Here is a 16441-nt window from a genome sequence, read left to right on the forward strand (position 1 = left end):
TAAAAATTAATTTTTAAAAAATAAAAGTTGCTTTGAGTGAATAATGCTATCATTAATTGAAAATTACAATGCCGCATTTGTAATTGTTTCTTCTTCCCTTCATTTTGATTAAAATCAAAATTGATCATATGTCTATTTATTTATTTATCCACACCAACTTTGAAGTAAAACACTTTATAAATACATGTATCACCAACCAAGATTCACTCTGTCCACAGTTCATGGATCAAGTGGCATACCATATGTACTATTTAGTATTTATTTACTACACCATAGTAGGTCCCTTGTATCATTTTCTTATTGCATCATATTTTATTTATAATGTTTTTTTATCACTGACTTTTGATTTCAATAGAACAGTGGTTCATCTATTTTTATTAAAAAAAAAAAATCTATGCCTTTCCTCTTAAACTATCCAAAATAACTATTACATCTCAACTGAAAAAGCACAGATGATTTTTTTAAACTCCAATGTCTAAAATGGGAATGTATGTATACATATTTATATATAATTCATCATGAAATGATCTGTATATGAGTTGTTTGAACTTTGAACTTTGAACTTTGAACTTTGAACTTCAAATTATATATATATATATATGAAGATAGATTTTGAGACCTTGAAACATGAAATAAGTAGCTGTCTCACAAGTGGTTTTAAGTTAATGGAGCAAAAAGCTGTTTAAACTGAGACAAAAGCTGCATGATCACTCTATTTTAGACCCAAAAAAACCAAAAGGGTCAATTTCTGGGTCCCAGGATGACATACACAAGCACTTATTTCCTTAGTGTTTAAGTTTCCTTAGTGTTTAAGTTTCTCTTCAAAGTTCAAACACTTAATTGCATAACATCATATCATGCTTAACTAGATCCAGTGAGTAACTTTTTTTTTTTATGTTTTGCATGCCTGGAAAGCCAATCAAAATCCACAGCTTGATCATTGGACAATAACAATCAATTTTCAGAAAAATAAATAAATAAAAATTTGGTAGGATTTCAGGTAAAGAAGTACAGAGTTATTCACCAGAAATCATAAACAAAGAAAAAAAAGGAAAAGGATCAAATGGTTAAATTTATTGAGCATGATGAGGATTGAAGAATAAGGATTCCTTGTATATCAACTCCTTCATTTGTTCTTCATTCAATGGTTGCTGCTCAAAATCAAAGGAAAAAGGATCCATGCAAATTGGCTCATCAGCAATGTCATGTAATTTTGCAAGGTATGGATGTGCAAGTGCTTCTTCAACTGCAGCAGTAAAACATACTTCAGTAAAAAAGTTAAAACTTTGATTTCTTACTATACTAGCTTATGTATGAACTCATCATCACCTGTAATTCTTTGGAGAGGATTAAAAGTGAGCATCTTTTCCACAAGATCAATAGCAGATGGATGAACATGAGGATAAAGACTTGCGAATGACTGCCGAGCAAAGCGAGGCAGATGTCGAACATATTTTCGAGCTTCTTCATTGCGAACAAATCCAAGTTCTGATTCATTTGGTGTGCCAACAAGCTACAAAAAAAAAAAATCAAGCAGTCAGTACTTAGTATGATTAATATTATGCAGATACATAAATTTGATTTGACCAATGCAATCTATCTAACCTCAGTAATTAAGCGCATTTGATGCATATGATCTCTGCCAGGAAACAATGGATGTCTGTTCATCAATTCCATGAAGATACATCCAACAGACCAAACATCAATTGCTGCAGTGTAATCAGTAGAATTCAGCAGTAATTCCGGTGCTCGGTACCATCTAGTTACAACATATTCAGTCATAACATCACTCTCAGATGTCGGTCTTGCGAGACCGAAATCGCATATTTTAAGATCACAGTTTGAGTTCAGTAAAAGATTGCTTGGTTTTAAATCTCTGTGAATAACTTTTGCTGAGTGTATATATTTCAATCCTCGAAGTATCTGATACAAGAAATACTAAAACAAAGAACCATAACAAAATTAGAGAATTGTATCAAAACAAAACAAAGAGAAGGAAAAGATATCAAAGTTGTATAAATAATAATCACCTGACAGTGTTCTTCTGAAAGGTCTTGATTGGATCTGAGAACATTATGAAGATCAGTGTCCATGAGTTCAGTTGCAATATAAACATCACTGAAAGATTGAAAGCTTGGAGGTGGTACAACATCTTTAATTGCAATTACCTGATAAACATAAAAATTAATCAGAAAAATAAAAACAAACAAACAAACAAAAGATCATAAGTCAAATACACAGTATGACATACATTCTCATGGTCCAAATGTTTCATGAGTTTGATTTCTCTAAGTGTACGCTTGGCATCCAAGTGATTATCAAAAGCATTGGCTATCTTTTTCATGGCAACCATTTCCCCAGACTCAGTGTTCATCACTGAGCTATAAAACACAAAGATTACAGAACAAACAAAGTGAGTTAAGATTAAACAACACAATCAAATTAACTTAAAAAAAAAACAGAAAAAAAAAAGAGGTTGAATTACCAGACAATTCCATAAGCTCCTCTGCCAATAGGCATGATTGGAAGTTTATATTTGGAAGTAATCTCAAAGTGATTGCCAAAGATGTTGAATTGCAGAAATTTGCCAGAATGTGTAGGAATTACAGGGAATTCAACTCCTTCCATCACTTCTTGTTCTTTTGGTTTGTGATTAGATTTAGTTGGGAAATGAATAGATTGATAATTGGAACTGTATTTAAGAAGGAAACAAAGAGGAAGGAGTAGAAGAACAAGAGGATGGAAAATCACGCGGGAAGTTGTTGGACTAAAGGAAACGCGGATTGATGTGGACTGTAGCCGTTTTTGACCGTTGACCCCATAACATAGTCAAACTTCATGTCTTAATGTTAGTTTTTTTCTTTTATATATATATATATATATATATATATATATATTGTAAAATAAAAGTCTTTTTTAAATGTAGAAGTGGAATTTTTGATTTTTCTCATAAGAGTAGGATATGTTACGACTTGACTATTGCGATGGACCGGCAATTGTAAAATACTATTCTTTGATTTGAATGTGATATTAGAAATTGTTACATTAAATATTTATTTAGGAAAAATTAGATCTATTGAAATTTTTTTAAGAAATATTGGTTTTATTATTGTTGGTGGTTATTTTTAATTTATTGTTTTTTTTGTTTGTGTTTGTAACCAGTGGATTTGAGAATTGACTTCAAATAAGAATTAAAGAAATTGGCAAAGCTATAAAATAAAGTGTAATTTAATTGACTCGGAGATTATGACCTGTTATTAAAGAAAGTTGAAAAATTAAGCGTGAGTCAGAGAGATCCAATATTCATTCAACACGAAACAGAGTAAATAGACTCGTCAATAATTATATTCACTTTTATTTTATTTCTTATGTATATATAAATATAAATATATATAGTGTTTGGTGAGTTTGACCAATTAAAAAAATATTTTTTTTATAAAAAAAACAAATTACATCAGCAACATAAATAAATGTGGAATTAAAATATAAAATTAATTATTCGGGGATGATATAACTGATGGACTTGAATTAGCTCTTCAATTTTTTTTTATTTTTTATTTTTTTTTTTTTGAAGAAGTGGATAAACCACTGCAATATATTAAAAGGAAAGTAAAAATCCAAATAAAACGAGAACTCCTACAGAACATCACGAGACATGGCAAAGTTCCCACAAAAAATAACAAAACAACAATCAAAAAGGGAATTCTCTTGCGATCCTCAGCACATCACCAACAGCCGACTATCTCGTGATAAATAAATTATCTGCCTCTGGAGGATCGCCTCCAGTCTCCCGACCACTGGTCCCAAGGGTCTCCGCACTCTGCCGAATCAAAGCAATATGGTCCTCCATCACCTCCCTCGCACCCTCAGTAGCTGAAGAGAACCAGGACATAAAAACATGGTCAATTTTCATAATGAGTGCATGCATAGACAAACAATTGGCATTAAAGATGCAATCATTTCTAGCAAGCCAAATATTCCACACAATTGCTTTTGCTACTAAAATCCCAACATCCCTATTGTTCGCACACAACGAAGTTCTCCAATTCCCCCAGATTTCCTGCAGGGACTCAGGAGAATCCGGAAGACGCAGGAGGCTCACAAAATACGTCCATACTTGTCAAGCCACCGAACATCGCAAGAATAGATGATCTGTCATCTCGATCACCAAATTGCACATGACACATGTAGCCGTAGGGAGCTGATTACAGCTCCTAATGGCAAGAACCTCCAAAGTAAGGATCCTATTCTTCCAAGCTAACCAGTTGAACAAGTTAACCTTCTTCGGACACGGCTTTTTCCAGAAGAATCTTGCGATGGGGCAACGCATACCACCATCAATTAGAAAATTGTAAAATGATTTCACCGTGAAGGATCCATTCCCAGTCAACCTCCAACATTTTTTGTCTCCTAACACGCCGGCATAATCCCTGACTCTTTCCCAACAGTTAAGACTATCTCCCTCCGTAGAGAAAGGAACTTGCTCTAAAAGGTAGTGCAACTCGTGAACCGAACCATTGGGCTCACCCGTCCTACGAAATTCCTCCGGCCAGATGTACATAGGTGCGCGCCCGTTAAACCATCTATCCTTCCAAAAGAGTGTCTCAGTTCCTGATACGACCTCATGCAGCACACATCCCCGAAACGCCGGTAGGCAGCCCAGAACTCCTTTCCATAAGAAGGAAAACCTACCTGCCTGCCTGGGGAACATATTCCATCGGCTCACTCCATAATTAAACTGGATGATATCAACACCACACCATGCAGAATCCGTCATTAACTTCCACCACCACTTGCCCAAGAGCACAAGATTAAAACTCGACAGCTCAAGAATACCCCAACCACCCTGATCCCTAGGTCGACATAGATTTTTCCACCCCACCAACCTCCATCTCGGGTGTTCCATGTCCGGACCAGACCAAAGGAAATCTCTTCTGATTCGATAAATTTCCTTGATAACCCAGCAAGGCAAACGAAACAGCGACATCCAAAAAGTAGGAATCGCAGATAGGACCGAGTTAATCAGAGTTAGTCGCCCCCCTGAGGATAGATGTCTCACTTTCCAAGTGGATAACCTTCTCCGAATTTTTGAGATAAGAATCTCCCAGTCTTGTTTCCTTGGTCTCCTACCGGATATAGGAATCCCCAAGTAAGTAACTGGAAGCAAACCCCTCGCACAGCATAGCGTCTCCGCCGCCTCCCTGTTCGGTAACCCATCCATAGAAACCGAATAGAGACAAGTTTTAGAAAAATTAGCAGTTAAACCAGAAAGACCTTCGAAGATATACAAGATCAGCTTGACAATTCGCAAATCTTCTAGCCCTCCTATAGTCAAAACTAACAGGTCATCCGCATAATGAAGATTGCATTTACGACCCCAATCCCCCAGAGGCACACCCACCAAAATCCTAGATCTCAGAGCATTTGAAAACATCGTGCTTAGTACATCCGTTACTAGAACGAAGAGTAGAGGGGAGAGTGGGTCCCCTTGACGTAAACTGCTAAGATAACAAACATACCCATGAGGTGAACCATTAATCAGGATAGAAGCCTTGGAAGATAAAAGAATGCATTTGATCCACCTGATCCAACGGTCCCCAAACCCCCTTGTTTTGAGCAACTCCAATAAAAACTCCCAATCAACCCTATCGAAGCCCTTGGAGAAGTCAACTTTTAAAATATGCCCCGGAAGTCTTCTTTTGTGAATGCTAAAGATAAGTTCCTCGGCGGTTGCGATGTTATCTAAAATACAGCGACCTTTCAGGAACGCAAATTGTTCAACATCCACAAGTGAGTTGATCACACTGCTCAACCGTGAAGCCAACAGTTTGGAGATAATTTTTAAAGAGGAATTTATCAAGCTGATAGGTCAAAAGTCACTAGGGGACTCCGGTGTATCTACTTTCGGAATGAGAGCAATATTGGCCCAATTAATCCTTTCTAAATTAGCTCTATTCCAATAAAAGTCCTCACAAAGTTGAACGAGATCCTTTCTAATTACATCCCAGAAATGCTTAAAGAATTGTAGAGGAAAGCCATCCGACCCCGGGGCTTTATCCCCTCCCAGTTCAAACACCGCCTTTTTTATTTCTTCATCCGAGAAAGGTCGCTCCAGAGTTGACAAATCAACAGAGGACTTATAACAAAAGAGATAATGGAAGTCAATCTTGAATCTGCTAGCGCGCCTAGTCCCAAACAGATGCTTGAAGTGCTCAGTAAATGCCCTCCCAATCTCTTTGTATTCCAACATAATATTACCATTCTGCTGCAGACTAGGAATGAAATTCCGGTTCCTACGACCGTTGGCTACCGCGTGGAAGAATTTCGTATTTTCATCACCTTCTTGCAACCATTGTAATCTTGATCGTTGTTTCCAGTAAATTTCTTCCTGCTTTTGGATGGTTCTGAGTTTCTCCATTAACTCCTGCTCTTCCTGAGCTTCAACCGCGGTCAGCAATCGCGATTCCTTAGCGATGTCCAGAACCTCCAAGTCATGTAATAAGGCCAGTTTCCTCAGTTTGATCGAACCAAAACTAAACTTCACCCACTGGCGGAGTTGAGCCCTAACGTGAGCTAGCTTCTTGGAAAAGACAAAGGCCCCACATCCAATCGGTGAACAGCCCGTCCACCACCGCTTAACATGCTCATAGAATCCATCAGCTGTGGCCCAAACCGCCTCGTATCGAAAAAGTCTTGGCTTAGAAGCATGGATCCCCACTTCTAACCTAATTGGAACATGGTCAGAGCCCAGTCTAGGCAGACTCGACTAGATGACCCTAGGGAATCGATCTAACCAATCAGAGTTAACCAGGAATCGATCAAGCTTCACCCAAATAGGCACCTCTTGACCATTTGTCCAAGTGAATTTCCTACCTACCGAAGGTGGCTCCTGTAAGCACAGAGACATCAACAGGTTATTGGCACATCGGATATCCTCTAAATTAGGGTTTCCCGAAGGTTTATCATTGATATCAAAAATCGCATTAAAGTCCTCACAAATAACCCAAGGTCCAGAGAATACCCCTTTACAATCTAAAAGTTCAGTCCAAAAGGCCTGCTTGCGAGACCGCTCGGTAGGTCCATAGACCACCGTACAACGCCAAATAATACTATCCCGCAAGGAGCGGAAGTCAACTGAAATACTGAAAACACCCACATGTGTAACCGTTCCAGATAACAACATGTTGTTCCAATCGATCGCAATGCCACCCGCCGATCCCTTAGCCGGTACAAAGGCAAATTGATCCAAGCGCGTGCCACCAATCTCCCGCCAAATTGGCACAGAGATCACCTCCAGCTTAGTTTCTTGCAAACAGCAGACATCCGCAAAATTAATATTAAGAAAGTCTTTAACTAAAAATCTCTTAGCTGGCCTACCAAGGCCCCGGACATTCCAATTGATAATATTCATTAATCAACAAACTAGTTCTCACGGGCCTCCGAAGAGGTCTCCGCCTGACCCGTCGTGGTCCGTGATCGAGTCTCCTCTAGAGACCAAATTTGCTTAATACAATCATGCACAGAATCAATAAAAGAAATTCCACAAGCATCACAGTAACTAGTAAGTTGTACATCAGACCAATCAGAAATCAACAACGGTTTAGCTTTTGTACCTTTAGCACCATCTGCCCCCTTTTTTTTTTAATGGCTTGGAAGACTCAGTCAACTGACTAGCATCCTCGTTAAATCTTGCAGGTGGCTTCTTATGCCGTTCACTTTTCCTTAATCCCGGAGCCTGCTCCGGTGGTAAGGAAGAACTGTCTTCCTGGAGATCCGGGATAAGTTCCCGTATCTTCCTCTCAAATTTGGATACCGAATCATCCGAGTCAACATCAATCTCCCGGGACAAGTCATCTGCCTCTTTAGCCTCCGAATTCTCTTCATCGACGCGAACGGTCGACTCAATACACTGCTCACTGTCATTTGCCATCAAGTTCGGAGCCAGTACCCAAAAACCACCCAAGAATTTCCAGTGGAAACCCTCTGGGGGTGCCATTGCCGGTGCCACAGAATAATCACAGAAATTTAATCTCCCTACACTAGGTACAATCAAGGAAGGAATCTCCTCCTCGTGACCCAAGGACAGGTTTGGCCCTTTGTCAACCGTTACAGGTACACTCGACTTCGACAAATCGTCAGAAATGTAACTCAAATTTTTCTTGGTTAAAGAGGCCCGGCCCATCTGGAAGCCCACGTCACATAAAAGAATAGGGTCCTCATGATTTACACTGGTATTAAGGCCCATATTCATCCCAACATCAAGAATGAGTGGATCCTCCACTCTACGGCCCACTTCAATGGCTTCAGAACTGACCGGCCCACCCACTGATTCAGACCGCTCTCCATACATAACCTGCACCAGCGGAGCAACCGACCGTCCATCATTAACGTGCACCTGCGGAGCAACAGATCTCCCAGGCGATACACCATGTATATCTTGTGCCTGCGGAGCAGTATATCGCCCGACAACCTTGGCCCGAGAAGAATCACCCTCGACGTACGTGCCATCCTTAACCTGATCCTTCGCTTCCTTAACCTGTACCAGCGCAACCTCGGACACTAGCGTTTTGCCATGCGTTCTCTCTCCTTAACCTGTTCCAGCGGCGCAGCAAATGAGCGTTCTCTCCATTGCTCGACACGTCGAGCCGACGTACACTGCACCTGCAGACCCCTTCGGCGCTCGGGAGACCGAGCCGTGCCATCACCCCCAGTCCGTCTCCGCACCTTCGAAGGATCCTCTGTCCGACCAGCCGGTCCTCGGCCATGAGTGGAATCACCCTCCACACCGACGAGGGAGCATGGCTCAACCGTCGTCACCGGCCTCACCACCGTGCCATGCACGGCTGACGGCGCATCTCTCCTCGGTCCGGCGTGGGAGTCAAGCTCCACCACACCTTTCCTCTTTGCACTGATGTCTAACATCGAATTCGGTACAGCTACTATCTGTTCGGGCTGCACCATTGCACTAGTGGCCAACGTCGTTGCACCCTCGTCCCCCACTTTTACAGAGAAAGCGAAACGGCCAAGGTCCCGGCGGTACACCGGATGCATGCATCTTTCACCAGTGATCAGAACCACATACCTACGCATACCCAAGCTCAATACAACCTCCATCGGAAGCGTGACCCCCACCAGCCGTCGGACCAACACTGAGAGAAACTCCTTGTGAGGTAACTGCGCTTGTGACAGAGCGACCAACTCTGCCACCGGGCGGATGACCTCTGCAATCATCGTCCAACACCATGCGTGTAAGGGTAAGTTCCACACTAGTAGCCATTGTCCCTCCCTCGAAGCACGCCCCCATGCACCGAGCTCCGCCGACCAGGGGGCAAGTTTGAGTCGACACGGGCCATCCATGGTTGCAGCATTGAAGGTCCCCAGTTTGCATAACTCTTTAACATCCTCTCTACTCTCCAACGGAAGTAAAAAATGAGCATCATTCAACGGGGTGATAGGGCCAGCGAGCTCCCTGTTAATAAGAGAGGGGATCACAGCACGGAGATTAGCATCATTCACTGTCCCTTCCTCCAGAGAAAGCACTGCCACCTTAGCAAGTTCCTCACGAAGCTCCTCCGACTCCGGCGACAGTTAAATCGAAAGCTCCAACCTGTTAACCTTGGGGTCACGTAGCGTAGTCTGCTCCACCATCTTCACGTTAACATCTAGTGAAACAGGCGAACGACCATGCGGATGTGCGTGTTTAGAGCGAACATGTGTTACTCTCCGTCGAGGGCTTCTCCTCAGCTCCACTGTACAACGGGAAGCCATATGACCGACGCCCAAGCACCTCAAACAGACCACCTGATGCCTGCATTCAGAGGTCTTGTGTGTCGGTCTGAAGCAACGTCCACACGAGAGCTCCTTCGGGGACCGCGGACGTTTTGCTCCAGAGAGTTTTTCCTGAGCAGATGATCCACAGTCCCCGCTAGAGCTTCGTTTACTCATCTTCCTCACAGGACGAGCCTCACCCGAGGACGAAGAGCTCGCCACCTGGGCATAAGAACGAACCAACAAATGCTGCTCTGGTACCCCCGCCGGAAGAGCACCAGCAAGTTGTGGAGAAGACGCCTTGTTACCCCCTCTCCCACCGTCGCCAGAAGCTCCCCATAGACCCCCGAAGAAGGCTCGCCATCCTCATCACACCCACACTCACAAACTACATATGCTCTTCAATTTCGGAAATTAAGATATTATTTTCCCTATCTAATTATTCAAAAAAAAAAAAAAATGTAAACAGTGTGTTTATGTATCTCTGATATTTTTCTCACATATTATAAATTGTTTTGAATTATTTGTGACAAAGAAAATTTGAGTTATAAATTTATTTATTTATTTGTTTAAAATACTTTTTTTAGTGTGATTCCCAAAATGGCCTTTACTTCTTATCAAAATTAAGTTGATGCCCGGGACCCACATCATGCCACCGACCAACGGCTGTGATTGGTCGGTATTGGTAGGTGGGTCCCGATTCAGAGAGGTGATCATACCGGGAGGGAAAAATAGCAAAACGAGTACGTTGATTCCTGGCCGTACGATTCAGCGTCTCTGTCAGATCCACCGTCCGAATCAAACCAAAGGCACTTCTCGTCTTATGTGGGTTCACAACTAAGTTTGACCGGTCAATGCTCATCTTCATGTTTTTCTTTTCTAGACCATCTATTTCTGTTTTTTTTCTTCTTTTTTTATTCTTTTTTGATGAAAAATTTTGTTTTTATTTTGCATGTTTATTACAAGGTTTTGCTGGCAATATGAAAGAGTGGCATGGAAATAATTGAATTAATTTTTTTTCCTTTATAGTTGACACTTGTTCAAGTGTCATTGATTGTTTAATTAATGCTTTTTTTTATTACTTGAATATAATTTTTAGCATTATGATAGATTGTTTATGTTTAATGTTATTGTTATTAAAAGAATTAAAAAAAATAATCTAATATTATGTATTATATAGAACTTTTTACTAAACAGAAGTTTGTGGCCGTTTTTGGTCATTGAAATTTATTTTATTTAAATAAACAGTTTTGAAATTAAATTTTGGTATATATTAAAAAATATTTAATTAATTAAAAATAGCAATTAGTATTCATTGACGTTAATATAAATTGAGATTAGTATATAATTAGTGTCCAACTTAAACTCAAACTAATATTGTAATCACATTTAGCATGTGTTTTGCTAGAAGAAAATAAAAATCAATGCTCATTAATATTCAGCGAAGCATCTTTCTATTTACATTTTATTCTCAATCAATTGAATTTTCTTCTAAACACAAGTTAAAATCATTTATATAATTATTAATCAATCTCACACAATGTATGCAAGAATATATACATAAATCAAGATTCATTTATTGAATGACTAAATCATTATTATCTTTTTTTATTTTTTATTTTTAGATTTACAAAGAGTAAAAGGAATCTGATCCTTTTTCTTTTCTTTTTGGAATAAAAGATGAGTCTGAAACTTAATTCCAATTTCCCACGCACATTATATATATATATATATATAATTTATTAAAAAAAAAGAAAAAAAAGGAAAAAAATAAAGACCACAAGGTCGGCGTGGGATGGTGAAGGGGTGGGTCCACGAGTGTGTGCGATCCACGCCATGCATGGGCCCCACATATGACTATGAATTTATGAATAACAAACGTTTTCGGATGAAGTCGAATTTTTCCACTCACCATCATCATACTCATCACATGTACAACTCTTTAGCTCTATAAACCAAATAACAAGCTTCTCAACATCCTCTTCCTCCTCATTTAACATTCTCCTTCTTCTCTTTGCATGGATATCATGGACTCCTTCACTGCCCATAATAACCAGGTGATATAATTTATTTATCATATATATTAACAATATTATTCATTATTATTATTATTCTCATTTGATTATTTATATGTAAACATGAATATATATATATGTATATATAAGTTTGTTAATTATATTTTAATTTTTAATATGGATGGCAGGAAGAGAGGAAGGTAATAACAAAGGGACAACAACAAGAACAAGCATTGAAGTGTCCAAGATGTGAGTCTACAAACACAAAGTTTTGTTACTATAACAACTACAGCCTTTCACAACCAAGGTACTTGTGTAAGGGTTGCAAGAGGTATTGGACTCATGGTGGTTCTTTAAGGAATGTTCCAGTTGGAGGTGGATGTAGAAAGAATAGGAAATCATCATCATTATCATCATCATCATCATCTTCTTCTTCATCTTCATATTCAAAGAAACCTCAACAACAGCATGATCATGATCATCAACAGCAAGCACCAGGAAGTAACTTATCTGTTCATGATAAGTCAGGGTTGGCCATGGAGGAACATATGCCTTTCTTTCATAGCAACCTTGAGTTTGCTGAAGCTAGTGGGATGGAGAATGTTGTCTTTGGGTTTGATGATGTTAACCTGAGTTTGGATGTTGGAAGAGATCAGTGGTGGAATGGAGTTGGGGTTGGCTCTTCTTCTTCTTCTTCTTCTTCTTGGTATGGTCTCATTAATGGTTCTCTCATGTAGAGATATATATATATATATATATATATATATATATATGTATATATATTAGATATTATCTTGATAGTTGTTGGTGTGAGTTTCAGATGATGTTTGGCAATATGCATTTGGGTTAGCAGAGGAATTGTGTAAGAGTTTAGATGGATAGATTATAGTGGAGGTGTTCTTCCCAAGAAATTCTATTATTATAATTATATATGATTATGAAAACCGGAGGATGATTTTGGTATTGCAGAGAAGAATGAAATGGATATCTTTGTCGTTTGGTGGCAATGGCATGAAAGAAATGAGTTTGTGTCAGCATGTGAAATTTTAATGTGAGCATGTGCATGCCAACACATCCAGTTTGCATGCAAGGAACCATGGTTACGCCTGGTCATGGTCATGGACTTGGATTTTATATAGTATGACAACTCTTCTAATTTCCTTGTTTATCTTTTTGTTCCTTTGAGGGGAGTGTTTTTTTTTTTTTTTAATAGAATTTTTTTTTTAAAAAAAGGTCGGTTATTTTTGTTTTTGGATGTATTTTGTGTTAGGTATGACTATGAGTGTATTGTTAGTACCATTTATTCTGATAAATGTTTTTGGTGTATTTGGATAAGTGAGGATTGTAGGATGGATAAAACAACACAAATAAATGTTGCAGTAATTAATCCCTTTTCCTCTATTTTAGTATTTTCCCTTTCAGTGTGTTTGATTCATCAAGCTATCAGTTTGAGGATGGAGATAAAATAAAAAAGGAATATTGATCAATAAATAATGAACTGATTGACACTCATATTCAGTAATACAATTTGTAGTAGGGATGCAAACCCTGACAAGAGGAAATAATAATGATACTAATAAAGTTACTATCTTATTAAATTTTCTTTGCTGCTTCCTTTGCAAGTGAGAATAGTGATACAAGGGGAAAAACTTCTTCTGCAGAAGAACAGGCTGAACCTGGACAAGGCATTCACTACATGGCTTCCACCTGCAAGCAGTGGGATGTCCGGGCTGAATAAACATACAGCATTTGGCTAGAGATGATCACTTGTTTCGTTTCTTGGCTTCGCCGTAAAGGATGACTCCTAGGACCGTCATTGCATAACCAAGCATTCCGGTTACAGATACTGGATTTTTGAATATAAGAATAGAGATGATCACAGCCACGGCACCTTTGGCATTCCCTAGTACCTGAAAATAGAAATATAGTGATCACCTCTCACTCTAGGAATGCTTGCACAATTCAGTTCTACTTCTATTATATATATATATGTATATATATATACCAACAAAACATAAACAGCTATTTTGAGGAAACTCTTAAATCATTCTATGAAATGATGCAGCCCGTTCATTGCATGAACCAAAGAACACATGAACCTCTGCAAGGTTGATACAGGGATGGATGGATGCATGTATGTATGTATCTACAAAATCTGATATAAAACTTAATTTTGGTTAGTCAAAGCAAAGTCAAAAGAACGGCATAGCACAGTTGATAAATGAGGCTTATTTTTAATGTATTTTGTCCTATGCAAGGTTTAGTAGCCTTTGCAGCATGTTGTATTAATGTTTCTGGCAAAATAGATGAATGGACGTGATAAGTGTGAGAAAAGTAGCATAAGCAAGTTTTTCTCATCCACTTGTTAAGGGCTGATTGATTGGTGTTGAAAATTCCTTCCTTTTGCGGAGTCACTCTTTCGTTGGGTTATGTGTCAGATTTCCAATGCAAATCTCACAGGGCAACATCAGAATCTATTTCAATTAGTTTGGCAAAATGATAAGTAAACCACCAGCACCAACATGCACATGTCTAATGAGCAATGGGTACACAAACAGAAAAGTTAAAACAGTAAAGAAACCTTCTACCCAGATGGAAAGTGGGCTGTAATGACAAAAATATTTATGACTAAAAAAAAAGGGTAAAAGTAAGACAGGTGGCATTGAGAAATATAATGGCAGCATATATATCTGAACAAGTGATGGTTTTGCCTTTAATGATAGAACGATTCATGTGGTAATGTATAAATACAAACATAAAGTTGAGTAATAAATTTGTCTGTTGAAAAGAAAATACCTGGAGGGTCAGAGCACTTGTATGTTTAGTGACCAAGAAATTGGTCAGATTCACAAAATATGCTAGGGTGGAATTAAAAAGCAGGTACCAAACAATTCTGATATCTTGTCTAGCAAGAGCTAGTGTGACGCCCACTACATTTTCCTCCATAATAAGTGTTGCTGAAAGTAAGAGAATAACGGCTATCGGAGCCATGTACAACAAGAGGTTCATAGAATTAAGTTTTTCCCTGAACATGAATAAACACGAATTGTCTCAGCGGACAACACCTATAAAGAGAGTATAAACCTCAAGTTGAAGATGAAAGGTATAAAAGTCCTAAAACAGAAACAGAGCATAATGCGAAATACCATTAAGCAGGAAAACTGAATGGCAAATTCATCGGAAAACTAAATGGCAAATTCAAATAATGAAACAAGCATTACCCCTCAGAGGATAACAAAATCCCTTGTAGGACAGACTTAAGTGCTCGAGCAGCGGTTGCGCCAATGCACATTAAAAACCCAAATAAATGGAAACTTGGCTCCCCCTGTACATCAAAACACACGAGTGTCATACATCAGTATTCTAACAACCTGATTTCTCAGAAAATATGTCTAATTTAATCATCACAAGGAAATTCTTGTATACTGAAAATCCACACATTAAAATTACAACCGAATACCAGACTAACTATTATAGTATTATGAACATGAAGATCTCATACTTCAGCATGCACCATTTGACAAGAAAGAGCAAGTACACCAAAAGGTCCTTGATTACACATCCACAAATAACAGGGAAATTACAAGAAAGTCAAGTTCGCAACCACTATGTTAGGAAGAACAGACAATAGTGGTCCAATTAAAAAACAAAAAAAAATAACTCAGTCAATAAGCATCCAGATTATACCAATCAACCAACTAACAGCTAAAAACACAACCGAAGCACAATATTAAGCATCATGAGCATCATCATACATGAAACTAGCTTGTTTGATGCTCTACTTAGTACATTTATATAAGAAAATAAAAGAAAAGGAGAGTTCTTTTTTCAGCAACTACAAACAGAGCACAAAATTAACAACATTCACATAATTCATAATAATTCTCTGCGAATTAAGGGTTGGTTTCCATTCAATAAACAATAACAATGAAATGGAGGTGAGTGTTACTGACCCCACTGGCGATGACGACGCCGGTGACAACCGGAATGAGCGTAACGTAAGTGAGCCAGGCCTCCTGCTTGACAGTCATAAGATAAGCAAACACAGCGGTGAAGAAGGGCGTAGTCGCGCCTACTGCCTGGTTGAAGGACACCGGGAGATACCTAAGCGAGACATTCCCAGTGACAACGGAGCCACAGAATACGAGGCTGAGGGCCGATATCTTAAGAAGCTGGATGCGCGAGCGCACGGCCTGCATGGGCACGACGCGGAGCCACGCAATGGCTACGTAGCTGAGCAACGAGCAGGCGGTCATGTGGCACATTGTGAGGAAGATCGGGTAGCGGAAGCCATAGTTGCTCAAAAGGTACTTGTTGAGGAGGAGAACGCCGATGTTGGAAGAGTACCAGGAGGCGACGAGCCCGACGGTGAGCAGCCGGCCGGTGACCTGCGGTGGAACAGGCAAGGCCCCCATTGCTCTCCGATCTGGGGAGGAGATGGATCGATCGAAGGGATGGGTTGGAGCTAGGGTTAGGGTTCGTGCAATGGGATTTCGGAGCGTTTCATGAGATTTGCCGGAGATTTGCGGTGGTGGAATGAAGCCCGGAAGCCGAAGACTATTTATTGATTAATTAATTAATTAATTAATTAGTTATAAATTTATATAAAGTAAAAATACGGAAAAGTGCATTATTTGCCTCGGAAACAGGAACATTTT

At 39.3% G+C, this 16441-nt stretch overlaps 3 protein-coding genes across 4 annotated transcripts; 1 reads left to right on the forward strand and 2 right to left on the reverse strand.

The window, feature by feature from the left end:
* Positions 1 to 970: 970 nt before the first annotated feature.
* Positions 971 to 2679, reverse strand: LOC120281625 (mitogen-activated protein kinase 5-like). Its single transcript, XM_039288315.1, has 6 exons — positions 2486 to 2679; positions 2252 to 2381; positions 2031 to 2168; positions 1606 to 1938; positions 1330 to 1513; positions 971 to 1246 (listed from the first exon to the last, which is right to left on the reverse strand). The coding sequence occupies exons 1-6, from the start codon at positions 2626 to 2628 to the stop codon at positions 1074 to 1076; spliced, it is 1101 nt and encodes a 366-aa protein (XP_039144249.1). The 5' UTR covers positions 2629 to 2679; the 3' UTR covers positions 971 to 1073.
* A 9002-nt stretch (positions 2680 to 11681) lies between these two features.
* LOC120282225 (dof zinc finger protein DOF1.8-like) lies at positions 11682 to 12746 on the forward strand. Of its 2 annotated transcripts, XM_039288989.1 has the most exons (3): positions 11682 to 11825; positions 11972 to 12489; positions 12604 to 12746. In XM_039288989.1, coding segments are annotated over exons 1-3 (558 nt in total). In that variant the 5' UTR covers positions 11682 to 11786; the 3' UTR covers positions 12605 to 12746. The 2 variants fall into 2 exon arrangements, with proteins under 2 accessions (XP_039144923.1, XP_039144922.1); XM_039288988.1 differs by having other exon boundaries at positions 11972 to 12746.
* A 500-nt stretch (positions 12747 to 13246) lies between these two features.
* Positions 13247 to 16319, reverse strand: LOC120282224 (probable sugar phosphate/phosphate translocator At5g05820). Its single transcript, XM_039288987.1, has 4 exons — positions 15737 to 16319; positions 15005 to 15108; positions 14580 to 14808; positions 13247 to 13693 (listed from the first exon to the last, which is right to left on the reverse strand). The coding sequence occupies exons 1-4, from the start codon at positions 16196 to 16198 to the stop codon at positions 13547 to 13549; spliced, it is 942 nt and encodes a 313-aa protein (XP_039144921.1). The 5' UTR covers positions 16199 to 16319; the 3' UTR covers positions 13247 to 13546.
* Positions 16320 to 16441: the final 122 nt, after the last annotated feature.

Source organism: Dioscorea cayenensis, chromosome 18 (genome assembly GCF_009730915.1).
Source record: "Dioscorea cayenensis subsp. rotundata cultivar TDr96_F1 chromosome 18, TDr96_F1_v2_PseudoChromosome.rev07_lg8_w22 25.fasta, whole genome shotgun sequence".
Lineage (NCBI taxonomy): Eukaryota > Viridiplantae > Streptophyta > Magnoliopsida > Dioscoreales > Dioscoreaceae > Dioscorea > Dioscorea cayenensis.

What these genes read in the sequence shown, in the direction of transcription:
- LOC120281625 (XM_039288315.1), bottom strand. Translation starts at nt 2,628, where the DNA reads ATGGAAGGAGTTGAATTCCCTGTAATTCCTACACATTCTGGCAAATTT. An exon ending in GGAGCTTATGGAATTGTCTG is followed by an intron (nt 2,382 to 2,485) that starts GTAATTCAACCT and finishes TGTGTTTTATAG; the next exon opens with CTCAGTGATGAACACTGAGT. An exon ending in TCCTCTCCAAAGAATTACAG is followed by an intron (nt 1,247 to 1,329) that starts GTGATGATGAGT and finishes TTACTGCTGCAG; the next exon opens with TTGAAGAAGCACTTGCACAT.
- LOC120282224 (XM_039288987.1), bottom strand. Translation starts at nt 16,198, where the DNA reads ATGGGGGCCTTGCCTGTTCCACCGCAGGTCACCGGCCGGCTGCTCACC. An exon ending in ATTTTGTTATCCTCTGAGGG is followed by an intron (nt 14,809 to 15,004) that starts GTAATGCTTGTT and finishes ATTCATGTTCAG; the next exon opens with GGAAAAACTTAATTCTATGA. An exon ending in CAAGTGCTCTGACCCTCCAG is followed by an intron (nt 13,694 to 14,579) that starts GTATTTTCTTTT and finishes TTCTATTTTCAG; the next exon opens with GTACTAGGGAATGCCAAAGG.
- LOC120282225 (XM_039288988.1), top strand. Translation starts at nt 11,787, where the DNA reads ATGGATATCATGGACTCCTTCACTGCCCATAATAACCAG. An exon ending in TCACTGCCCATAATAACCAG is followed by an intron (nt 11,826 to 11,971) that starts GTGATATAATTT and finishes TATGGATGGCAG; the next exon opens with GAAGAGAGGAAGGTAATAAC.